We start from the raw sequence: 27,526 nt of genomic DNA on the forward strand, positions 1-27,526 counted from the left end.
TATATAAGATTTTTAGACAGTAAATTCTGAATTTTATTTCTACGTTAATTTAGAATAAGACGTTGAACTGTATTTGCGCTGAAAATGAAGATAATTATGAATCATTGAATCTAAGCCATCGTAATGAAAGTTCATTGTGGGTTTTTGTTTAATAAAAGTGGATTCATTGTCACAATGCACTAGATCCAGAACTTAGTTTGATTTCTTCCAGCCGGAATGTAGATGAGGGGTGGTATCGTGGGTCTATCAATTGAATTTCGTTTGGATATTAGGTAGACAGGATGGGTGGGCAATTGGTGGCTAAATATCATCTCAGCCGCATAGCAATCTGTTCCTGAATATCGGTTTCAATTATACTTTCTTCTGTTACTGTTTTTTTTTTTTTTTTTTTTGGAAAACAATCGTTTTCGTCTTTATGAGCACGCAGCAATTATTTATTAAAATTTTATAGTAGCGATTCAGGCGAGTGAAATGGCAAGATCCCACACCACCGACGAGCGAGTAGGCCGGATAGACATGCGTGCTACGCTATTATCACTTTCCACAGAAATGTAGGATCCTTTTCCTATTTATTTTGAACCATTGTATGCTACAACTACCGGCAACTCTCTTTGTCGTCTCAGCGGCTTCCGGTTTTCGATTTCCCCCCGATCCAGACTTCCTGGCTGTCGACAAACGTTCCCCAAACACTTTAATTACATTTGTAACGTTTGATTTGGCAACATTTAGCGATTTTGCCAGCTTTGCGTGCGAGTAGCTCGGATTTTCGCGATGCGCGAGCAAAATTTTGATACGCTGCTCTTCTTGCTTGGACGGCATTTTGACAACTGAAGAGTGAATTCCAAAATCAAAATAGAAGCAACATTCTACACACACACCTTCAAAATGAGGGGTGTTCAGGTTTTTTAAATGCAAAACTGAAAGAAATACGTCAAGTTTATATTGACCAAATTTTGACCGTATCACCCTTTAGCTACCACATAAATGCTCAGAATCACCTCCTGAGTCGATCTAGCGCTTGGTGCCCGTCCGTCTGTCCATGTATTTGTTGTTCGCAGGATTCCGGTCGCAGTTATTAACCGATTTTTATGAAATTGGGTACAGAGTATTTTTTGGGCACAAGGACGAACGCTATTAAATTTGGAAGAAATGGGATGAAATTTAGGTATAGCTCCCATATATATGTATCGCCCGATTTCGACAAATGGGGTCACGTTGCGCTTTATTATACACCGATCTTTTTCAAATTTGGCACAAAGTAATATTTTTCATTACTCTTTAATTCTGCAAAATTTCATCGAAATCGGTTCAGATTTAGATATAGCTCTCATATATATGTATCGCCCGATTTTCCCAAATTTGGCCATAAAACTCTTATTTATCAACGATCTTACTCAAACTTGGCTTACTATAATCATTTAAAATACTTGCAATTTGTGCAAAAAACCATCGAGATCGGTTCAGATTTAGCCATAGCTCCCATATATATGTATCGCCCGATCTTTAAATTGGGCCATAAAATCCTTATTTATCAACCAATCTTATTAATTTTGTGCACAAAGTGGCCTTCTGTGGTGTCAACCAAACCTGCGAAATATCATCCAAATTGGTTCAGATTTAGATATAGCTCCCACATATATGTAGCGCTCGATTTTCAAAAATGTACTCCTAATAACCTTATTTTTGACCATAGTGGCCTCATTTATTCACCGATCTTACCCAAATTCAGTAAATAATAATCTACTGCAATATCAACCAAACCTGCAAAATATCATCCACATCGATTCACGTTTAGATATAGCTCCCATATATATGCACAGCTCGATTTTCCCAAATTTCTCCATAATTCTCCTATTTATTGACAAATGTTACTCAAATTTCAAATTTAGATGTACTAGCCGATCGAACTTAGACTTGCACATGGCTCTTACATAAATACATTGTCCAATTTTCACAAATATGGCTACATTATTAATTAACTCAATATTAGTGGTCTACTAACTCTGTAGTAGACCACTCTGCCAGCCTTGCATACACAGGATCGAGGGTTCAAACCCAGTTTCGACCAAACACCAAAAAAGTTTTTCAGCTGTGGATTATCCTTCCTCACTAGTGCTGGTGACATTTCGGAGTGTTTCAAAGCTTCTCTAAGTGGTTTCACTGCATTGTGGAACGCCGTTCGAACTCGGCTTTAGAAAGGAGGTTCCTTGTCATTGAGCTTAACATAGAATCGGGCAGCACTCAGTGATAAGAGATAAGTTCACCAATGTGGTATCACAATGGACTGAATAGTCTAAGTGAGCCTGATACATCGGGCTCCCACCTAACCTAATGATATAATGGCATTATTTATTAGCCTATCATTACCGGTTATTTTTATGGTGTATGGAAACGTGAAAATGTTGTTCAAAATGGTTGGGAAGACAGCTGTTTCGGATTTCCACATCCCCATCAGTTCCCTTTATTGGACGATCTACTGATCTCAATTATTAGACTATGTTGGTAAGTCATTCTTCTATTGCAAAGAACGAGCTTAAGGAAACATGTCAAAAAAAAAAAAAAAAAAACAAGTATATACGGCTGTAAGTTCGGTCAGGCCGAATCTTATGTACCCTCCACCATGGATTGCGTAGAAACTTCTATGAAAGACTAACATCCACAATCGAATTACTTGGGTTGTGGTATCTCAAAACTTCTTAACAACGTTTTCTAAATTGTGAGTTAGTCCATACGTGGTATATATTAGACAAAAAGTTATGTGTAGTTAAGTCTACAAATAATTAGGAATCAACATGGACTTTTTGTACGGTACGTAGAGAGCCAGAATTGAAATATGGGGGTCACTTATATGGGGGCAATATACAATTATGAACTTGATATGGACCAATTTTTGTGTGATTGGGGATCGATTTATCTGAGGGCCATATATAACTATAGACCGATATGGACCTAGTTATGCATAGTTGTTAACGACCATATACTAGCACAATATATCAAATTACAACTCACCCAGATGAAATTTGCTCCTCCAAGAGGCTCCAAAACCAAATCTTGGGATCGGTTTATATGAGGCTATGTATGATTATGGACTGATATGGACCACTTTTGGCATGGTTGTTAAATATCATATACTTCCACCACGTACCAAATTTCAAGCAGATCGGATGAATTTTGCTTCTCCAAAAAGGCACCGGAGGTCAAATCTGGGGATCGGTTTATATGGGAGCTATATATAATTATGGACTGATAGGAACCAATTCCTGCATGGTTGTCGGATACCATATACTAACATCACGTACCAAATTTCAACCAAATGGGAAGAATTTTGCTCTTCCAAGGGGGTCTGGAGGTCAAACCTGGGGATCGGTTTATATGGGGCCTATATATAATTATGGACCGATATCGACCAATTTTTGCATGGGAGTTTGAGGCCATATATTAACACCACGTACCAAATTTCAACTGAATCAGATGAATTTTTGGTCTTCCAAGAGGCTCCGGAGGTCAAATCGGGTGATCGGCTTATATGGGGGCTATATATAATTATGGACCGATGTGGATCAATTTTTGCATGCTTTTTAGAGACCATATACTAACACCATGTACCAAATTTCAGCTGGATCGGATGAAATTTGTTTCTCTTAGCGGCCTCGCAATCCAAATCGGGGGATCGGTTTATATGGGGACTGTATATAATTATGGACCGATGTGGACCAGTTTTTGCATGGTTGTTACAGACCATATACTAACACCATGTACCAAATTTCAGCCGGATCGGATGAAATTTGCTTCTCTTAGAGGCCTCGCAAGCCAAATCGGGGGATCGGTTTATATGGGGGCTATATATAATTATTTACCGATGTGGACCAATTTTTGCATGGTTGTTAGAGACCATGTACTCACACCATGTACCAAATTTCAGCCTGCTCGGATGAAATTTACTTCTCTTATAGGCCTCGCAAGTCAAATTTTGGGGTACGTTTATATGGGGGCTATACGTAAAAGTGGACCGATATGGCCTATTTGTAATACCATCCGACCTACATCAATAACAACTACTTGTGCCAAGTTTCAAGTCGATAGCTTGTTTCGTTCGGAAGTTAGCGTGATTTCAACAGACGGACGGATGGACGGACAGACGGACATGCTCAGATCGACTCAGAATTTCACCACGACCCAGAATATATATATACTTTATGGGGTCTTAGAGCAATATTTCGATGTGTTACAAACGGAATGACAAAGTTAATATACCCCCATCCTATGGTGGAGGGTATAAAAAAGAAATGCAGTAGAAAACATTTTCACCTTTCAACTACACCACTCCAGTAGGTTGCCGTCGGCAACTGATTTACTGGAGTAAAATCCTGGTATTGGTCTATATAGGCATTTTATAAAAAATAAATTTCCATAAAAAAGAAAAATAATAATAAAATCAAAATGTTGGATAATTGTATACTGGGAAAATTTCTTTAAAACAAGTAAGTAAAGTCTAAAGTCGGGCAGGGCCGACTATATTACACCCTTCACCCCTATGTAGGCCAAAATTTGTGTTACATCTCAACTACTTCACATTTGCTGGAAGCTATATAAAGGAGAAATTTTTTTTTACTTCTACAAAATCTTTAGAATTAAAATTTAAATCGGCTAACGCTATCCAGTTAATTGGAGGAAACTTCCATTGAAAATGGGTCTAAAATGTGTAACAGTGTACCATATTTCCCCAACTCTGGTGTACGTATAAATGGGAGCTATATGTAATCTGAACCGATTTTGACTAAATTTGCAATGTATAGTTAGAATAATAATTCTGCTATCTATGCGAAATTTCACGTAAATGGGAGTATCACTTTGGCTCCCCTGGTCATATGAGTGAAAATAGGACGGAAGATATGGGAGCCATAAAGGGTGATACGGTCAAAATTTGGTTAATATAAACTTGACGTATTTCTTTCAATTTTGCATTTAAAAAACCTGAACACCCCTCATTTTGAAGGTGTGTGTGTAGAATGTTGCTCCTATTTTGATTTTGGAATTCACTCTTCAGTTGTCAAAATGCCGTCTAAGCATTTGGTATTTGGTATTCTTAATGATGCTATTAAACGTACTCCTTGTGCAAAATTTGAAGCAAATCAGGGCAAAACTCTGGCTTTTGAGGCCATATAAGTTCAAATCGGACGAAAGATATATATGGAGCTATATCTAAATCTGAACCGATTTCAACCAAATTTGGCACAATTGCCGATACTACTAAACGCACTCCTTGTGCGAAATTTGAAGCAAATCAAGGCAAACCCCTGGATTTTGATGCCATATAAGTTCAAATCGGACGAAAGATATATATGGGAGCTATATCTAAATTTGAATCGATTTTGACCATATTTGGCACATACAATAGTATCGTTAAAAGTACCGCTTGTACAAAATTTGAAGTAAGTCAGGGCAAAACTCTGGCTTTTGAGACCATATAAGTCCAAATCGGGCGAAAGATATATATGTGAGTTGTATATGTGAGATATATATGTGAGTTATATCTAAATCTGAACCGGTTTTAACAAAATTTGACACACTTAACGATACTATTAAACGTACTCCTTGTGCAAAATTTTAAGCAAGTAAGGGCAAAACTCTGGCTTTTGAGGCCATATAAGTCCAAATCGGACGAAAGATATACATAGGAGCTATATCTAAATCTGAACCGATTTTAACAAAATTTGACACACTTAACGATACTATTAAACAAGTCAGGGCAAAACTCTGGCTTTTGAGGCCATATAAGTCCAAATCGGACGAAAGATATATATAGGAGCTATATCTAAATCTGAACCGATTTTAACAAAATTTGACACACTTAACGATACTATTAAACGTACCCCTTGTGCAAAATGTGAAGCAAAGCACGGCAAAACTCTGGCTTTTGTGGCCATATAAGGTCAAATCGGACGAAAGATATATATGGGAGCTATATCTAACTGAACCGATTTCAATCAAATTTACCAATCATTGCTAGAATGTCAATTCTACCTTCTGTACAAAATTTCACGAAGATCGGTAGTAAACTTTGGCCTCTGTGGTCATATGAGTCTAAATCGGACGAAAGATATATAAGGGAGCTATATCTAAATCTGAACCGATTTGGCTGATATTTTGCAAGATTTTCGAGATTCATAAAATATTTGGATGTACGGTATTTCAAGAAAATCGGTTCATAGACACGCTAACTATGACCAAATCGGGGATAAATATATATGGCAGCTATATCTAAATCTGAACCGATTTTTTCCAAAACCAATAGCGATTGTCTCTGACCCAAGAAACGGCCCTACGCCAAATTTAAGGACGATCGGACTTAAATTGCGAGCTGTACTTTGTGCACAAAATTACATATACAAACAGACGGACGGACAGACAGACAGACAGACGGACATCGCTAAATAGTGGGTCTATGACCACTATTTCTTGGCGTTACATGCAAATGCACAAACTTATTATACCCTGTACCACAGTAGTGGTGAAGAGTATAAAAACCTGAACACTCCTCATTTTGAAGGTGTGTGTGTGTGTGTAGAATGTTGCTCCTATTTTGATTTTGGAATTCACTCTTCAGTTGTCAAAATGCCGTCCAAGCAAGAAGAGCAGCGTATCAAAATTTTGCTCGCGCATCGCGAAAATCCGAGCTAATCGCACGCAAGGCTGGCAAAATCGCTAAAAGTTGCCAAATCAACCGTTACAAATGTAATTAAAGTGTTTGGGGAACGTTTGTCGACAGCCAGGAAGTCTGGATCGGGGGGAAATCGAAAACCGGAAGCCGCTGAGACGACAAAGAGAGTTGCCGGTAGTTTCAAGCGAAACCCTAACGTCTCTCTCCGAGATGCCGCAAATAAGCTGGGTGTATCGTCTACAACCGTGCATCGAGCCAAAAAACGAGCCGGACTATCGACTTACAAGAAGGTAGTGACTCCAAATCGCGATGATAAACAAAATACGACGGCCAAAGCGCGATCCCGGAGGCTGTACACGACGATGCTGACGAAGTTTGACTGCGTGGTAATGGACGACGAAACCTACGTCAAAGCCGTCTACAAGCAGCTTCCGGGACAGGAGTTTTATACGGCAAAAGGAAGGGGAAAGGTAGCAGATATTTGCAAGCACGTAAATCTGTCAAAGTTCGCAAAGAAATATCTGGTTTGGCAAGCCATCTGTACCTGTGGCTTGAAAAGCAGCATTTTCATAGCTTCCGGGACTGTCAACCAAGAAATTTACATGAAAGAGTGTTTGAATAAACGTCTGCTGCCTTTCCTGAAGAAACAATGTTGTTCCGTACTGTTTTGGCCGGATTTGGCATCTTGCCATTACGGTAAAAAGGCCATGGAGAGGTACGCCGTCAACAACGTGCAGGTGGTTCCCAAGGACAAGATTCCTCCCAACACGCCAGAGCTCCGCCCAATTGAGAAATACTGGGCTATTGTCAAGCGGAACCTAAAGAAGACCAAAAAAACTGCTAAGGACGAGCAGCAGTTCAAGGCAAACTGGCTTTCTGTGGCGAAGAAGGTGGGCAAGGTGGCTGTACAAAATCTGATGGCAGGTGTCAAGCGTGAGGCCCGGCAATTCGGATTTGGAAAAGCGAAAGCCTAACTGAATATTTTTCCTGAATTTTATACTAATTGAACTTGAAAATGATATTTAATTTGATTTTTTAAATAAACGATTTTACCGATTTACACGCGTTTTCCCTTGAATTTTGACCGTATCACCCTTTATCGGTCCATGCTTCGGTATGGGTCCCATTGAAAGTGCTGTAGTGATAAAAACTGGGTAATGGATTGTCGGAACTATTTTATTTTTACAACTTATCACATTGTATTACCATTTTTCTCAAAATTTTATCAAATAAATGAAACTTTTATTCTTAAAAATAAATGCTGCTCAGTTCTGCTTAACGACTAATATCAAATAAATCTTTAGTGGAACTTTATATGCAATTCATGCTGGACATTTTCCATCCATAGTTTGGTAAAAAATTTATTCGTCATTTTTTTGTACTTTTAATTTAGTATTTTAGTGGAAAACCCGGTCATAGTACCCAACTTTAACATCCCAGCAAAAAAAAAATTGGAAATTGGTCCACAAACATTTCTTTTAAAGCCCATCCCAGAATCCCCCATCGAGTTTTTTCAACTTCCGATGCAGTCTTTTTTGACAAGTCCACAAACATTTCTTCTAAAGCGCATCGTGGGATCCCCCAATGATTTTTTCCTCTTCCGATGCAGTCCTTTTGGACTTGGACAAACACTTTTTCTAAAGCGCATATTGAGATCCCCCAATGATTTTTTTCTATATCCGATGTAGTCTTTGTGCACAAGTATTAGAAAGAACGCAGTCAGGCTATTTTAAGTGCAAATTTTTGACAATTAAATTTTACAAAAAATAGAAAACTAAAAAAAAAGTAAAAAAAAAATAGAAAATTAATAAAAAAGTAAAAAAAAAATAAATTTCATCCCCGCTGGGATTTCAAACTGTGCAATTTGACTTTTTCGCTTCCATGGAAGTTATTTTGTGAAGGTTTTGCAAATTACGAGAATTTTTAATTTTTTTGTTGTTTTTTATGGAAAAAATATATTTATACGAAAATATATGCCAAAAATAAAAAATAAAAATGATGCATGACATAAAAAAATATTTTTTTAGAAAAATATTTGATAAAAAAATTGCCGCTGGTGAGATTTGAACCTGCGTCTCTTATTTTTTCTTTCATACTAATATAAAAAAAATTTGGAAGTTCTTCCAAAGGCACAACTTTAAAAGCTTTTCCAAAAGATGTACTCCCAATGATGTTCTTTATTTTAACTACACAGAAAGTTCATTTAATTAAATTTTTTTATAACTAGATTTTTATACCCTCCACCATAGGATGGGGGGTATATTAACTTTGTCATTCCGTTTGTAACACATCGAAATATTGCTCTAAGACCCCATAAAGTATATATATTCTGGGTCGTGGTGAAATTCTGAGTCGATCTGAGCATGTCCGTCCGTCCGTCCGTCTGTTGAAATCACGCTAACTTCCGAACGAAACAAGCTATCGACTTGAAACTTGGCACAAGTAGTTGTTATTGATGTAGGTCGGATGGTATTGCAAATGGGCCATATCGGTCCACTTTTACGTATAGCCCCCATATAAACGGACCCCCAAATTTGGCTTGCGAGGCCTCTAAGAGAAGCAAATTTCATCCGATCGGGCTGAAATTTGGTACATGGTGTTAGTATATGGTCTCCAACAACCATGCAAAAATTGGTCCACATCGGTCAATAATTATATATAGCCCCCATATAAACCGATCCCCCGATTTGGTTTGCGAGGCCTCTAAGTGAAGCAAATTTCATCCGATCCGGCTGAAATTTGGTACATGGTGTTAGTATATGGTCTCTAACAACCATGCAAAAATTGGTCCACATCGGTCCATAATTATATATAGCCCCCATATAAACCGATCCTCCGATTTGGCTTGCGAGGCCTCTAAAAGAAGCAAATTTCATCCGATCCGGCTGAAATTTGGTACATGGTGTTAGTATATGGTCTTTAACAACCACGCAAAAATTGGTCCACATCGGTCCATAATTATATATAGCCCCCATATAAACCGATCACCAGATTTGACCTCTGGAGCCTCTTGGAAGACCAAAATTAATCTGATTCAGTTGAAATTTGGTAAGTGGTGTTAATATATGGCCTTAAACTCCCATGCAAAAATTGGTCGAAATCGGTCCATAATTATATATAGCCCCCATATAAACCGATCCCCAGATTTGACCTCCGGAGCCCCTTGGAAGAGCAAAATTCATCCGATTCGGTTGAAATTTGGTACGTGATGTTAGTATATGGTATCCAACAACCATGCAGGAATTGGTTCATATCAGTTCATAATTATATATAGCACCCATAGAAACCGATCCCCAGATTTGACCTCCGGTGCCTTTTGGAGAAGCAAAATTCATCCGATCTGATTGAAATTTGGTACGCGGTTTTACTATATGATATTTAACAAACATGCCAAAAGTGGTCCATATCAGTCCATAATCACATATAGCCCCCATATAAACCGATCCCGAGATTTGGATTGGGAGCCTCTTGGAGGAGCAAATTTCATCCGAGTCTGTTGAAATTTGGTACATTGTGCTTGTATATGGCCGTTAACAACGATGCCTAACTAGGTCCATATCGGTCTATAATTATATATAGACCTCAGATCCATATCAATAATTGTATATAGCCCCCATATAAGCGACCCCTATATTTCAATTCTGGCTCCCTACGTACCGTGCAAAAGTCCATATCGATTCGTAATTATTTGTAGACTTACCTACACATACTTTTTTGTCTAATGTATACCACGTATGGACTAACTCACAATTTAGAAAACGATTTAAGATACCACAACCCAAGTAATTCGATTGTGGATGACAGTCTTTCGTAGAAGTTTCTACGCAATCCATGGTGGAGGGTACATAAGATTCGGCCTGGCCGAACTTACGGCCGTTTATACTTGTTTCATATTTTTAATGGATAATGTAAACTTTTTTGTTTCAAATAGGTTAAAAACAGAGTAAGAATTCATAAAATGGTACAAATTACATAAATTTTGTCGAAAAAAAAAATGCTAAATCCAATCTGAGAAAATTGTGCATTTTTGAAAATATTTGAGGTCAAGCGTTTCAGACAAGCGTTAGAGTCCATTAAAAATTATTTAAAATTTTAAAAATTATTTATTTGACCAAATATCACAGAATTTTTAATTTACATCCAAAACATTGAATTCGAATCACACCTAACGAAGTTAAGCAAATTCAGTGCAACGGCTGTTTAAATGGAGGACTTCCGTCCTATGACAAGACCAAGTTAAATTCATCGCTTCTGCGTCAATTTTGCACCACTTCCGGATCTAAAAATAACATTTTCATTACTTTTTTGGCGACGCTTTTTTTTGCTGGGGTTCAATGGCGTTTGTGGCTGAGTGTGCTAAGGCGTTCTGTCATGGTGCCAGAAAACCCAGGTTCAACCCCTGGTAGGAGCGAAATTTTTTTTTCAAATTGTAAAAATTAGATAGTAGGAAAATAATTGTGTAATAAAACATGTGGGTGAAAAAAAGTGAAATTGGTTGAAAAAATGTTTTTTTTTCGCTTTTTAAATTTCTTCATTCAAATTAACTTCCATAGCACAACTTCTAAAGCAATGCAAAGGATCCAAAAAGGGAGTACTTCCGTCCTATGACAAGTCCATGTAAAATTCATTGGGGACGATCCAAGTTTGCACTACTTCCGGATCACAGATTGGGGATCCAAACTACTTTTTTGGAAGCTCTGTTTTTGCTGGGATGGAGCCTTATGATTCACTAGAATCATTTTCTGTTTTGCGTTTCACGTAATGCCTACTTCAAAGGTTGCATTAACTTTTCTTCTGTTGTCATCCAATAAAGAACACAAATGAATTTAATGTCACTTAGTGGCGCAAACAATTTGATTCAGCTTTAATGTAAAAAGCTTGAAAGCAAAACCAAGTTACTGTGCAAATAGAATAAAAAAAATAAATGTATTCGTGCTTGTTCTTGCATTCCATTTATAAGTGGCTTCATTCCTTATCGTTCTATGAAAGAATCACGGAAACATTGATGAAAAAGGAAAGTATTTCGCAAGTTTAAATCCAAACTTTTCAATGAAGTCGTTTTGCCTTTATAGTTACCCAGCAAAAACGGCGTCGCCGAAAAAGTTGTGAAAATATTCTTTTTGGATCCGGAAGTGGTGCAAAAAATGGCGCAGAAGTGATAAATTTAATATAGGATTGTCATAGGACGGATGTCCATCATTTCAGCCGCCGAATGTGAATGTGAATTAAACAAATTTTGTGATATTTTGCCAAATAAAAAATTTTTATATTTGTGGTGTGTTTTGACCTCATATATTTTCATTAATTAGCAATTTTTCAAGAATGGATTTGAATCATTTGTACCATTTTATTAATTCTTACTCTGGTTTTTACCCTTTTTATACCCTCCATCATACGATGGGGGTATATTAACTTTGTCATTCCGTTCGAATGACATCGAAATATTGCTCTAAGACCCCATAAAGTATATATTCTGGGTCGTGGTGAAATTCTGAGTCAATCTAAGCATGTCCGTCCGTCCGTCCGTCTGTTGAAATCACGCTAACTTCCGAACGAAACAAGCTATCGACTTGAAACTTGGCACAAGTAGTTGTTATCGATGTAGGTCGGATGGTATTGAAAATGGGCCATATCGGTCCACTTTTACGTATAGCCCCCATATAAAGGGACCCTCAGATTTGGCTTGTGGAACCTCTAACAGAAGCATATTTCATCCGATCCGGCTGAAATTTGGTATATGGTGTTGGTATACGGTACCTAACAACCATGCAAAAATTGGTCCACATCGGTCCATAATTATATATAGCCCCCATATAAACCGATCCCCAGATTTGGCGCGCGGAGCCTAAAAGAGAAGCAAATTTCATCTGATCCGGCTGAAATTTGGTACATAGTGTTGGTATATGGTCTCTAACAACCGTGCAAAAATTGGTCCACATCGGTCCATAATTATATATAGCCCCCATATAAACCGATCCCCATATTTGGCGTGCAGAGCCTAAAAGAGAACCAATTTCATCCGATCCGGCTGAAATTTGGTACATGGTGGCCATATTGGTATATGGTCTCTAACAACCATGCAAAAATTGGTCCACATCGGTTCATAATTATATAGCCCCCATATAAACCGATCCCCAGATTTGGCTTGCGAAGTCTCCAAGAGAAGCAAATTTCATCCAATCCGGTTGTAATTTGGAACATGGTATGAGTATATGATCTTTAACAACCGTGCCAGAATTGGTCCATATCGGTCCATAATTATATATAGCCCCCATATAAAACGTTCTCCAGATTTGACCTCCGGAGCCTCTTGGAGGAGCAAAATTCATCCGATCCGGTTCAAATTAGGAACGTGGTGTTAGTATATGGTCGCTAACAACCATACCAAAATTGGTCCAATCACACAAAAATTGGTCCATATCGGTTCATAATCATGGTTGCCACTAGAGCCAAAAATAATCTACCAAAATTTAATTTCTATAGCAAATTTTGTCAAAATTTTATTTCTAGAGAAAATTTTGTTAAAATTTTATTCGGTTCATAATAAAATTTTCATAATTTTCAAAATTTTATTTCTATAGAAAATTTTGTCAAAATTTTATTTCTAGAGAAAATTTTGTTAAAATTTTATTCGGTTCATAATAAAATTGTCAAAATTTTATTTCTATAGAAAATTTGGTTCAAATTTTATTCGGTTCATAATCATGGTTGCCACTCGAGCCAAAAATAATGTACCAAGACTTTATTTCTATAGAAAATTTTGTCAAAAGAAAAAATTTTGTTAAAATTTTAGAAAATTTTGTTAAAATGTTATTTCTGTAGAAATTTTTGTCAAAATTTTCTTTCTATAGAAAATTGTGTCAAAATTTTTATTTCTGCAAAAAATTTTGTGAAAATTTTATTTCTATAGAAAATTTTGTTAGAATTTTATTTCTGTAGATAATTTTGTCAAAATTGTATGTCTACTTTGTCAAACTGAATTATATACGTATTGGATCGATCTTTTTTGATTTAATATATACCACGTATGGACTTACATACAATTTAGAAGATGGTGTTAGGTGATGTTGCCATCGGCAAGCGTTACCGCAACTTAAATAATTCGATTGTGGATGGCAGTGTTTAGAAGAAGTTTCTACGCAATCCATGATGGAGGGTACATAAGCTTCGGCCTGGCCGAACTTACTGCCGTATATACTTGTTGAAGTTAAAATTACCCTTTAAACCAGTGAGTAAAGTAGAAAGCTGACTATATCTTACCCTAAACCACCCCTACTGAATTAGAAAACATAAACATTTGTGGGTTATCATTGGTATAGGCTTAGGAGATAACCCGCATTTCCATATTTCAGAACATTAATGATACATGTTTATAGGAGTTTTAACACAATCTGAACAGAAATGTGTGATATTAGAAGCTATAGTTCATTTTTCGTTCATTTAGTATGCCACTAATATTGACTCCATTATTAAACAAGTGAGTAAAGTAGAAAGTCGGGCGGGGCCGACTATATCATACCCTAAACCACCCCTACTGAATTAGTAAACATTGTTTGTGGGGTACCAATGGTATAGGTTTGGGGAAAAACCGCATTTCCATATTCAAGAATGGGGAAGGGGAGTTTAATCACAATCTTAACAGAAATGTCTGATTTTAGGAGCTATAGTTGATTCTGAACCACAAATAGTGAGTCCATTATTAAATAAACACCATCTAAGCCTATTTATCGAAATCGGACGATACGTATTTATGGGAGCTGTATCTAAATTTGATCCGATTTCTTCTAAATTTAATAGCGTTCGTCCTTGTACCCGAAAACACCCCCTACCAAATTTCATCCAAATCGGTTAATAATTGCGACCGGAATCCTGCGAACAACAAATACATAGACAGGCGGATGGACACCAAGCGCTAGATCGACTCAGGAGGTGACCGGAATATATTTTATGGGGTCTAAAATCAATATTTTTGGTAGATCGAAATTATTATACACTGACCACTATGTGGTTTAGCGAGCTATAAAAACTTTAATTAAAAGGACTCACTGCACTAAAAAAGATGAAGCAATGAAAAAAATCAATTATTGGCATAGTTGAATAAAACAAGTATATACAGCACTAAGTTCGGCCGGGCCGAATCTTAAATACCCACCACCATGAACCAAATATTAGGGTTTCCTTTGAAATTTCAGGAGGGCTTGAGGGCTTGAGGACTTGAGGACACTTCCCGAAGATAAATTTAATGATTTCACCTATGAGGACTATATCAGATTCTGGATTTATAAGAACCATTTTTGTTTGGGTTTTAGAGGAATCATTAACATCTCTTGAAAGTTTGCATGAAAATTATAAAATAACGTCTTGATTTGAAATCTTAAATCTGTAGAAGTAAAATCTGGAAACTTTACATTGAGTTTCAAACAATTTTCATGATCAGTGCGCCTTCTGCACCCTCAAGAAGTGAAGTCGGTCTATATGGAGGCATTACCAAATGGACCGATAAAAACTTAATCCGATACACGTTTTTGTGAGCCTAAAATACCAGAATATTTACAATTTCAGGCAAATCAGATAAAAACTACGGTTTCTAGAAACCCAAGGTGTTAAATCGGGAGATCATTCTTATGGGGGCTCTACTAAAACATGGACCGATACTCACCGTTTTCGGCACACCAGAAAATACCTCTAGATTTCCAATTTCAGGCAAATAGGATAAAAACTTCAGATTCTAGAAGCCCAAGAAGTAAAATCGGGAAATCGGTCTATATGGGGACTATACCTAAACATGGACCGATACTCACCATTTTCGGCACACCTCTTTATGGTCCTAAAATACGTCTAGATTTCCAATTTCAGACAAATTCGATAAAAACTACGGTTTCTATAAGCCCAAGACCCCAAATCGGGAGGTCGTTTTATATGGGGACCATACCAAAACATGGACCTATACTCACAATTTTTGGCACACCTCTTTATGGTCATAAAATACCTCTAGATTTTAAATTTCAGGCAAATTGGATAAAAATTACGATTTCTATAAGCCCAAGACCCCAAATCGGGAGGTCGGTTTATATGGGGACTATATCAAAACCTGGACCGATATAGCCCATCTTCGAACTTGACCTGCCTGCAGACCAAAGACGAGTTTGTGCAAAAATTCAGCACGATTGCTTCATTATTGAAAACTGGTCTGTATCAAACTGTTTTAGGTTTGCGACTGTCGCAAAGTTGTAAACGTCGTAAACGTCACATACGCGTCGTAAATGTAGAAAAAGTAACAAAAGTCGCAAATTGAAAATACTTTAGTCGCGTCAGCTAGGCAGCGAATTCGATGATATCCAAGACGATGGTATGTGCGAAGAAGTTTCAATTCTTAGGAATGTTCACAATTTTCGGTTTTAGTCCCCACATTTTCCCTATTGCCTTTTGCACGAGTTCAGGGTAACCGTGGATTTTCTCGTCCTTTCTTAGCTTTATGTTCAGTCTCCTGTCCAATATAACCCCAAGGTATTTTGCACACTCACCAACGGGAATTTCGATACCACCTAAGAAAATAGGCTTGATCATGGGAAAACTTTCACAAATTTCGGTAGAAACTCACAGCGAATGCTGTCACACTAAATTAAAAAATGTTCAGGATTTCTTCTATTAAAAATTTGGTTTTCTACAGCAGGTTTACGACTTTTGCGACATACGTATTATACCGTCGCAAATGTATGTCGCAAAAGTCACAGTTTGTGACAGGCCAACCCTGAAATCGATATTTCGATGTGTTACAAACGGAATGACAAACTTATTGTACCCTCGTCACCATTCTATGGTGGTGGGTATAAAAACAAGTATATACGGCCGTAAGTTCGGCCAGGCCGAATCTTATGTACCCTCCACCATGGATTGCGTAGATTACTTCTACTAAAGACGTAATCCACAATTAAATTACTGGGGTTGCGGCCGATGGCAAGGCAACTTAAAACTTCTTAACATCATCTTCTAAATTGTAAGTTAGTCCATGCGAGATATATAGTAGACAAAAGAAAGGTCGATTAAATACGTATATATTCAGTTCTTGACCGGTATACATAGGGAAGAAATAATTACGAGCCGATATGAACTTTTGTGCGATAATTATAGAGCCAGAATTGATGTATATGGGGGTTATACTAAACAATTATGAACTACCAAAAATTACAGATTTTTTACTGTTTGGTAGATTGGTAGAATTCCTGATATTTTGGAAGATTTTGCAAAATAGTCCTCTCCAATGATGAAATGATTCATAAATTTTTTATAGAAATTATATTTTGACAAAATTTCCTAGAGACATAAGATGTTGACAAAATTTTGTATAGAACTAAAATTTTGACAAAATTTTCTATCGAAATACAAAAGTTTGACAAAACTTTCTATGGCAATACAATTTATATAATATAGATCGATACGGACCAATTTTGGCATGGTTGGTATCGGCCATACATAGATTATTTTTACTATAGACCGATATGGACCAATTTTGGCATGGTTGTTAGCGGCCATATACTAGCGCAATGTACCAAATTTCCCCACGTACCAAATTTCAACTGTATCGGATGAAATTTGCTCCACCACATTGGTGAACTTTTCTCTTAGCACTGAGTGCTGCCCGATTCCATGTAAAGCTCAGTGACAAGGGACCTCCTTTTTACAGCCGAGTCCGAACGGCGTTCCACATTGCAATGAAACCACTTAGAGAAGTTTTGAAACCCTCAGAAATGTCACCAGCATTACTGAGGTGGGATAATCCACCGCTGAAAAACTTTTTTTGTTCTTCTACACTGAAAAAAAAAAGCATACCCGGTTCCAAAGATTTTGTCTTTACTTTAAAAAATTTGGTATTGATTCCGAGCCAAAGAAGCGGAGAATACAAGTAAGGATACTTTTAAGACACAATTGTCTTTTAAAATCGGGGTTTGTGTACTTGCTTCTAGGAAGCAAATTTTAATTTTTCGCTTTTTCAGCTTTTTTTCTTCATATGCTATCAAAGTCCTTTAAAAAACAAGTTAACGACGACTTTATTTTCCAAATTAAGGCTCGACTTCTAGTAGAAATTATCCTGTGTTTCAAGTAAAAAACGTCTTTAAAATAAACTGTTGAAAAACATGTCCTATATTTGAACGATTTTTTGCTTTGTAGTCAAGATGCAAAAAGACAACAAATTTAAAGACAATTTCATTAAATTTAAAGATTTTTTCTAAATTATTAAAGTCAAGTTGACCTTAGCCCAAACATTTTTTCTTTCATGTTATGATCTCCATTTTTAAATCAAATCACTTAATTATAAGGACAATACGACTTCATTGAAAAGTTCATCGGCCTTTGGTCAAGGAAAAAAACTTTATAATAGAGAAATGCGTCTTCTATGCTAAGCAAAATTTGCATTTGTATTTTAAAGACATGAAATCTTTGACCTCACGACAATATTTTTTTCAGTGTAAGAGGCTCCGGAAGTCAAATCTGAGGATCGGTTTATATGGGGGCTATATATAATTATGGACCGATATGGACCAATTTGTGCATGGTTGTTAGAGACCATATACTAATACCATTTGCTGCTCTTAGAGGATCCGCAACCCAAATCTAGGGATCGGTTTATATGGGCGCTATATATAATTATGGACCGATATGGACCAATTTTTGCATGGTTGTTAAAGACCATATACTTGCACCATGTACCAAATTTCAGCCAGATCGGATGAAATATGCTACACTTATAGGCTCCGCAAGCCAAATCTTCCATTTATATGGGGGCTATACGTAAATGTGGACCGATATGGCCCATTTGCAATACCAACCGACATACATCAATAAGAACTACTCTTGCCAAGTTTGAATTCGATAGCTTGTTTCGTTCGGAAGTTAGCGTGATATCAACAGACGGACGGACAGGCTTAGATCGACTCAGAATTTCACCACGACCCGGAATATATATACTTTATGGGGTCTTAGAGCTATATTTCGATGTGTTACAAACGGAATGACAAAGATAATATACCCCCCATCCTATGGTGGATGGTATAAAAAGAAAATACAAGTATATACGGCCGTAAGTTCGGCCAGGCCGAAGCTTATGTACCCTCCATCATGGATTGCGTTGAAACTTCATCTAAACACTGCCATCCACAATCGAATTACTTAAGTTGCGGTAACGCTTGCCGATGGCAATGTGTCTTAAAACCTCCTAACACCATCTTCTGAATTGTATGGAAGTTCATACGTGGTATATATTAAATCAAAAAAGATCGATCCAATTCGTATATAATTCAGTTTGACAAAGTAGACATAAAATTTTGACAACATTTTCTACAGAAATAAAATGTTGACAAAATTTTCTATAGAAATAAAATTTTCTATAGAAATAAAAATTTTGACAAAATTTTCTATAGAAAGAAAATTTTGACAAAAATTTCTACGGAAATAAAATTTTAACAAAATTTTCTATAGAAATAGACTTTTGGTAAAATATTCTATAGAAATAAAATCTTGGTCGATTATTTTTGGCTCGAGTGGCAACCATGATTATGAACCGAATAAAATTTGAACAAAATTTTCTATAGAACTATAATTTTGACAATGATGAAAATTTTATTATGAACCGAATAAAATTTTAACAAAATTTTCTCTAGAAAGAAAATTTTGACAAAATTTTCTATAGAAATAAAATTTTGACAAAATTTTTTATAGAAATAAAATTTTGGTAGATTATTTTTGGCTCTAGTGGCAGCCATGATTATGAACCGATATGGACCAATTTTTGTGTGATTGGACCAATTGTTGTATGGTTGTTAGAGACCATATACTAACACCACGTTCCTAATGGATGAATTTTGCTCCTCCAAGAGGCTCCGGAGGTCAAATCTGGAGAACGTTTTATATGGGAGCTATATATAATTATGGACCGATATGGACCAATACTGGCACGGTTGTTAAAGATCATATACTAACACCATGTTCAAAATTACAACCGGATTGGATGAAATTTGCTTCTCTTGGAGACTTCGCAAGCCAAATCTGGGGATCGGCTTATATGGGGGCTATATATAATTATGAACCGATGTGGACCAATTTTTGCATGGTTATTAGAGACCATATAACAATATCATGTACCAAATTTCAGACGGATCGGATGACATTTGCTTCTCTTTGAGGCTCCGCAAGCCAAATATGGTGATCGGTTTATATGGGGGCTATATACACGCAAAGAAAAAAAACGTTTGGAAAACGTGTACCGAAAACGTTTTTCTTTTGTTTGAGTTTTTTGAATTGCTTCGAAAATTTTAAACTTTTATCACCAAAAAAATTCGTTTGTTGCAAAATTTTTATTTTTTCAATAAAAAAAGTTATTTTTGAAAGAACAACACAGTTCATTTCGTTTATATCAAACACTGTTCTTTTCTGACTTTAGGTCTTTAATAAGACACATTTTACAGTTCAAAAATTAATATACTACAATGTAATGTTGACCATTTTTTCGGAATCTTCCGGACATATCTGGAATATATGTAAAAAAAAAAAAACTTTGGTCGAAGCAGGGATCGAACCCACGACCCTTGGCATGCAAGTCGGACGTAGCAACCACTGCTCCACGGTGCCAAACTAAATGTTTGTTTCTGTTAAATAAACTTTGTTTATTCGGTTCGTGGGAGCCGCAAGCTATGCTATATATATAACTTATATGGATATTTATCTATTGATGACCACAACAGGTACATAGCTCAGTGGTTAGTGTGTTGGCTTACAAAGTGCATGGTCCGCGGTTCGATTCTCCGTCCAGGCGAAAGGTAAAAAAATTTCAAAAATTTATAAAATCGTATAATTTCTTCTACATTGTTGGTATTACAGGAAAAGGTGTTAAGAACTAAAAAACCTCGTGGACGTGACAAAGATGTGAGGGAAAATGCAATTAGCAAGAAAACATTTTTTTTTTGGGTTCGTCTTTATGAAATTGTTTTTACATCCTGGAAAAGAATAAACGTTTATCACAAAAAGTATATACTTTTCTTCCAAATACACTTCCTTACAGCGAAAAGCAAATGAGAAAAGAACTTTGTTTGTCTAAAATTTCGTTTGGGAGGAAAGAATTATTTTTTTGCGTATATAATTATGGACCGATGTGGACCAATTTTTGCATGATTGTTAGAGACCATATACCAACACAATGCACCAAATTTCAGCCGGATCGGATGAAATATGCTTCTGTTAGAGGCTCCACAAGCCAAATCTTGGGATCGGTTTATATGGGGGCTATATATAATTATCGACCGATGTGGACCAGTTTTTGCGTGATTGTTAGAGACCATCCACCAACACCACATACCAAATTTCAGCCGGATGGGATGAAATATGCTTCTGTTAGAGGCTCCACAAGCCAAATCTTGGGATCGGTTTATATGGGGGCTATATATAATTATCGACCGATGTGTACCAGTTTTTGCGTGATTGTTAGAGACCATCTACCAACACCATATACCAAATTTCAGCCGGATCGGATGAAATATGCTTCTGTTAGAGGCTCCACATGACAAATCTGAGGGTCCCTTTATATGGGGGCTATACGTAAAAGTGGACCGATATGGCCCATTTTCAATACCCGATATGGCCCATTTTCAATCCGACCTACATCGATAACAACTACTTGTGCCAAGTTTCAAGTCGATAGCTTGTTTCGTTCGGAAGTTAGCGTGATCTCAACAGACGGACAGGCGGACGGACGGACATGCTTAGATCGACTCAGAATTTCACCACGACCCAGAATATATATACTTTATGAGGTCTTAGAGCAATATTTCGATGTGTTACAAACGGAATGACAAAGTTAATATACCCCCATCCTAGGATGGGGGTATAAAATAAAATAAAATGTGACAATTTTACTTTATCGCAAGTGTGGCAATAGAGAAAAAAAAAAAACAAGTATATACGGCCGTAAGTTCGGCCAGGCCGAAGCTTATGTACCCTCCATCATGGATTGCGTAGAAACTTCTTCTAAACACTGCCATCCACAATCGAATTACTTAAGTTGCGGTAACGCTTGCCGATGGCAAGGTATCTTAAAACCTCCTAACACCATCTTCTAAATTGAATGTCCATACGTGGTATATATTAAATCAAAAAAGATCGATCCAATACGTATATAATTCAGTTTGACAAAGTAGACATAAAATTTTCTACAGAAAGAACACAAAATTTTCTATAGAAATAAAAATTTTGGAAAAATTTTCTATAGAAAGAAAATCTTGACAAAAATTTCTACAGAAATAAAATTTTAAAAAAATTTTCTATTGAAATAAACTTTTGACAAAATTTTCTATAGAAATAAAATCTTGGTCGATTATTTTTGGCTCGAGTGGCAACTATGATTATGAACCGAATAAAATTTGAACAAAATTTTCTATAGAAATAAAATTTTGACAAAATTTTCTATAGAAATAAAATTTTGACAATGATGAAAATTTTATTTTGAACCGAATAAAATTTTAACAAAATTTTCTCTAGAAATAAAATTTTGATAACATTTTCTATAAAAATAAAATTTTGGTAGATTTTTTTTGGCTCTAGTGGCAACCATGATTATGAACCGATATGGACCAATTTTTGTGTGATTGGACCAATTTTGGTATGGTTGTTAGCGACCATATACTAACACCACGTTCCTACTTTGAGCCGGATCGGATGAATTTTGCTCCTCCAAGAGGCTCCGGAGGTCAAATCTGGAGAACGTTTTATATGGGGGCTATATATAATTATGGACCGATATGGACCATGTTCCAAATTACAATCGGATTGGATGAAATTTGCTTCTCTTGGAGACTTCGCAAGCCAAATCTGGGGATCGGTTTATATGGGGGCTATATATAATTATGAACCGATGTGGACCAATTTTTGCATGGTTTTTAGAGACCATATACCAACATCATGTACCAAATTTCAGCCGGATCGGATGAAATTTTCTTCTCTTTGAGGCTCCGCAAGCCAAATCTGGGGATCGGTTTATATGGGCGCTATATATAATTATGGACCGATGGGAACCAATTTTTGCATGGTTGTTAGAGACTATATACCAACACCATGTACCAAATTTCAGCCGGATCGGATGAAATGTGCTTCTCTTTTAGGCTCCGCAAGCCAAATCTGGGGATCGGTTTATATGGGGGCTATATATAATTATGGACCGATGTGAACCAATTTTTGCATGGTTGTTAGAGACCATATACCAACACCATATACCAAATTTCAGCCGGATCGGATGGAATAGGCTTCTGTTAGAGGCTTCACAAACCAAATCTGGGGATCGGTTTATATGGGGGCTATATATAATTATGGACCTATGTGGACCAATTTTTGTATGGTTGTTAGAGACCATATACCAACACCATATACCAAATTTCAGCCGGATCGGATGAAATATGCTTCTTTTAGAGGCTCCACAAGCCAAATCTAGGGTCCCTTTATATGGGGGCTATACGTAAAAGTGGACCGATATGGCCCATTTTCAATACCATCCGACCTACATCGATAACAACTACTTGTGCCAAGTTTCAAGTCGATAGCTTGTTTCGTTCGGAAGTTAGCGTGATTTCAACAGACGGACGGACGGACGGACAGGATTAGATCGACTCAGAATTTCACCACGACCCAGAATATATATACTTTATGGGGTCTTAGAGCAATATTTCGATGTGTTACAAACGGAATGACAAAGTTAATATACCCCCCATCCTATGGTGGATGGTATAAAAAGAAAAAAAAAAATAAATATAAATAAAATAAAATAAAATGTGACAATTTTACTTTATCGCAAGTGTTGCAATAGAGAAAAAACAAAAAACAAATTTAATGCTACGGCAAAGAAGTGAAGTGTCTAAATAGGTTACTTTTGAAGTCTTGATACCTTGATATTCATCTCAATTGTGGAGGTAAGACGAATTGAATTAATGAAGAATTGTTGTTCAGAAATTAGGTATTTGTGTCTTATCGACGAAATCATGTTTAATCTCGTGGATCTTGAAAAAACGAGCCTATCATATGGATATTTTGATTCTGCAGAGTATGTTACGTTATCCTATGCAATGTTAAAAGGCACCGAAACTTAAGAAGGTTCCCGAAATCCATACCGTAAAAGGGTTTTATCAGCTGATTCACGCTCGTATATCTCCTTACACCATATACAAAACGCACAATATCGTTAGTGACAATCTTGAGCTTTTTCAATATTTATTTTTTAGGGTAAAAAAAAAAACAAATCCATTCTAAGCTTGACATTTCCAATGAAATAATTTGATTGCATTCTTAATGCAAGAAGGTAAAGACTTTTTTATGCATATTATGCAGTACTTTAAGGCTACCAAGCGATTAGCTAGGACATACAATGCCAACATGAGGATGCAAACAATTAGAGTACTTACCCGTTGCCTGAAGCTTCCATATAAAATCCAAACGATAAGTGGCCTCTGTCTGGTGACTGTGAAAAATCAATGCCAACATGAATGCAAAGAGGAAAATTAAATCAATTATGTAACGCAATAGTGCCTCCTCATTACTGATTCATAATAACGGGAAGTGATATAAGGATAGTACCAAGCAGCAAAGGAATAATATTGACATTGTCGGTTAGTCCAAGTAGAGTAGCAACATCGTCAATGCCAGCCATCGTAACATTAAGAGACCATATTTACATTTACAGTGGAGAACAGCACACAGGAAGTAGCAGCATCCAATCCAGGAATACCCACATATTCAGGATGTGCATACATGCAGCCGACAGCATCAGTGATGAACAATTGCATTAATGCCATGCAATGGGATAGTAATGAGATATGTTGCAAGGTTCAGAAGAAAGGGAGAAAGAAAAGAGAAGGGCAAAACATTAGTTCATAAGTGCAATAATAACGAAAAAAAAACTTGGAAATAAATTCAAGACAAACAAGTAGGAGGGTGGAGCACTTCTTGCAAATTTTATTATGACATCAGCAACTGTTGCTTGCTTTGGGTGAGCACTAATAGTTGCAACATGCTAATTTTGAATGGGGAATATGGATTGAATTACCTCATTTCCTCTCGGTGAACCTTGTGTTGGTAAACCCAATAACCAGAATCTAGTGGAAATTTGTCAAGAGTTTTTTTTTTTTTTGATATTCAAGATGGAAAGCGGATGCTATATAATCGAGTTTACTGATAACCATAAATCATTGAATTTGCATGAGATCCCTGCTAGCTGTTGCAGAGGGAAAGAAAATACGCAATTTATACGAATAGGGCGTTGAAGGTAACTACCGACATGATGAAGCTAATAATAATGCCTCAAAGTATATGAGCCCTTGATGTAGTGGTTAATGTTATTATGCAAAGTTTTAGTTAAAAGAGTTTAAATAAATGATTGATTTTGAATAAGAGAAAATTGATTTATAGACATATGAAATCTACACGGACGAAAAACACTGTTTTTCATATGTTTGGGTGTAAAACTTATATGTTTGGAATTCAAATTTTTAACACAATATTTTTGAGTACAAGCATATAATGTTTATAAACTAGCATAACATGTTTCGGACGTATATGTTAATATGTTAGAACATATTATGTTTGGGACATAAAGTGTTTGTAAATATAAGATGCTTAGATGCAATCATATATTAATTTGGAAATAGCCTATAAATATATATGTGTTTAGAAAAAGAGACCTAGAGAGTATGATGCATATAAAATAATGGATGTAACCAATTGGTGCCTTAAAAATATATCCACACAAAAAAAAATCATCAAAATTGTTTACTACCAATGTATGCCCTAAGGTGAAACATAATATGTTTGAACAATACAAACAATATTTTGTTTGCAACAATCCTGAAAATATATATGCTTGAAGCAAAATCTGTTTGGGGTATATGTTACAGAAGCAATTTTTTTTTTTTTGGTGTATATGAAACTAGCTGAAGCCCAACCGCATTGCTGCGTCTTTTTGAATTATTTAAAGCCGAAATACTCTTTTTTGTTCTACAATATCGAATTTATTGCAAAGATAATTACTAAACTTTTTTTACAAAGAAAAAAAAAAGTAAACTATTTTATAGCAAGAATGAACTACGTCTTGCGAAAAATGAACTAAATTATTCTCCACATTTTGATATTTCCACAAAGCGTTGTTAAAACCAGAAAATTTTAAAGCATTTGAAGAAAAAATTAACTAAAGGGTAATACGGTCAAAATTTGGTCAAAGGAAAACGCGTGTAAATCGGTGAAATCGTTTATTTAAAAAATCAAATTAAATTTCTTTTTCAAGTTCAATTAGTATAAAATTCAGGAAAAATATTCAGTTAGGCTTTCGCTTTTCCAAATCCGAATTGCCGGGCCTCACGCTTGACACCTGCCATCAGATTTTGTACAGCCAACTTGTCCGCCTTCTTCGCCGCAGAAAGCCAGTTTGCCTTGAACTGCTGCTCGTCCTTAGCAGTTTTTGTGGTCTTCTTTAGGTTCCGCTTGACAATAGCCCAGTATTTCTCAATTGGGCGGAGCTCTGACGCGTTGGGAGGGTTCTTGTCCTTGGGAACCACCTGCACGTTGTTGGCGGCGTACCACTCCATGGCCTTTTTACCGTAATGGCAAGATGCCAAAACAGTACGAACAACCGTGTTTATTCAGGAAAGGCAGCAGACGTTTATTCAAACACTCTTTCACGTAAATTTCTTGGTTGACAGTCCCGGAAGCTATGAAAATGCTGCTTTTCAAGCCACAGGTACAGATGGCTTGCCGAACTTTGACAGTTTTATGTGCTTGAAAATATCTGCTACCTTTCCCCTTCCTTTTGCCGTATAAAACTCCTGTCCCGGAAGCTGCTTGTAGTCGGCTTTGACGTAGGTTTTGTCGTCCATTACCACGCAGTCAAACTTCGTCAGCATCGTCGTGTACAGCCTCCGGGATCGCGCTTTGGCCGTCGTATTTTGTTTATCATCGCGATTTGGAGTCACTACCTTCTTGTAAGTCGATAGTCCGGCTCGTTTTTTTGGCTCGATGCACGGTTGTAGACGATACACCCAGCTTATTTGCGGCATCTCGGAGAGAGAGGTTAGGGTTTCGCTTGAAACTACCGGCAACTCTCTTTGTCGTCTCAGCGGCTTTCGATATCCCCCCGATCCATACTTCCTGGCTGTCGACAAACGTTCCCCAAACACTTTAATTACATTTGTAACGGTTGATTTGGTAACTTTTAGCGATTTTGCCTGCTTTGCGTGCGAGTAGCTCGGATTTACGCGATGCGCGAGCAAAATTTGGATACGCTGCTCTTCTTGCTTGGACGGCATTTTGACAACTGAAGAGTGAATTCCAAAATCAACAACAGCAACATTCTACACACACACACACACCTTCAAAATGAGGGGTGTTCAGGTTTTTTAAATGCAAAATTGAAAGAAATACGTCAAGTTTATATTGACCAAATTTTGACCGTATCACCCTTTATATGAGCAACCGTCCAGAAATAACATTTTGCTCGTGAAACATATTTGAGGTGATCATATTCCTTCTCTGGGTGTATCTTATCCAATAGGGAATATCTTAAGTAAAGGAATCTTGTCTTTGAGCAGTAAATGGTTTGCTAGTTTTTCTCAACTCACTCCAAATTGTAGTACATGTCCTCTTGCAGCAAAAAGTAAACGGATACGCCAACATAAAAAGCTGAAGCTATGCTTAATAAAATTAGTTTCAATAAAATGCGAAGAACTTGATAAATGGCGCAGTTCATCATGGATATAAGAGTCAGCAGCAGAAACGTCTGAAAGAAATAATAAAAAAAACACGCACAAAAATTTAAGATGAAGCCTGAGATTGGATGTGTAA

The 27,526-nt window shown here is 36.7% G+C and overlaps 1 protein-coding gene across 1 annotated transcript in view; it reads right to left on the bottom strand.

The window, feature by feature from the left end:
* Positions 1-27,526, bottom strand: part of LOC142235716 (uncharacterized) — a 428,189-nt gene that overhangs the window by 64,632 nt on the left and 336,031 nt on the right. Inside the window, exons 21-22 of the mRNA XM_075306976.1 lie at positions 27,304-27,461; positions 24,100-24,233 (exon numbers count right to left, since the gene is read on the bottom strand). Of these exons, the coding sequence (XP_075163091.1) occupies positions 24,100-24,233; positions 27,304-27,461 (292 nt within the window). The remainder of the gene's footprint in view (positions 1-24,099; positions 24,234-27,303; positions 27,462-27,526) is intronic.

The sequence above is a fragment of the Haematobia irritans genome, chromosome 4 (genome assembly GCF_050003625.1).
Source record: "Haematobia irritans isolate KBUSLIRL chromosome 4, ASM5000362v1, whole genome shotgun sequence".
Classification (NCBI taxonomy): Eukaryota; Metazoa; Arthropoda; class Insecta; order Diptera; family Muscidae; genus Haematobia; species Haematobia irritans.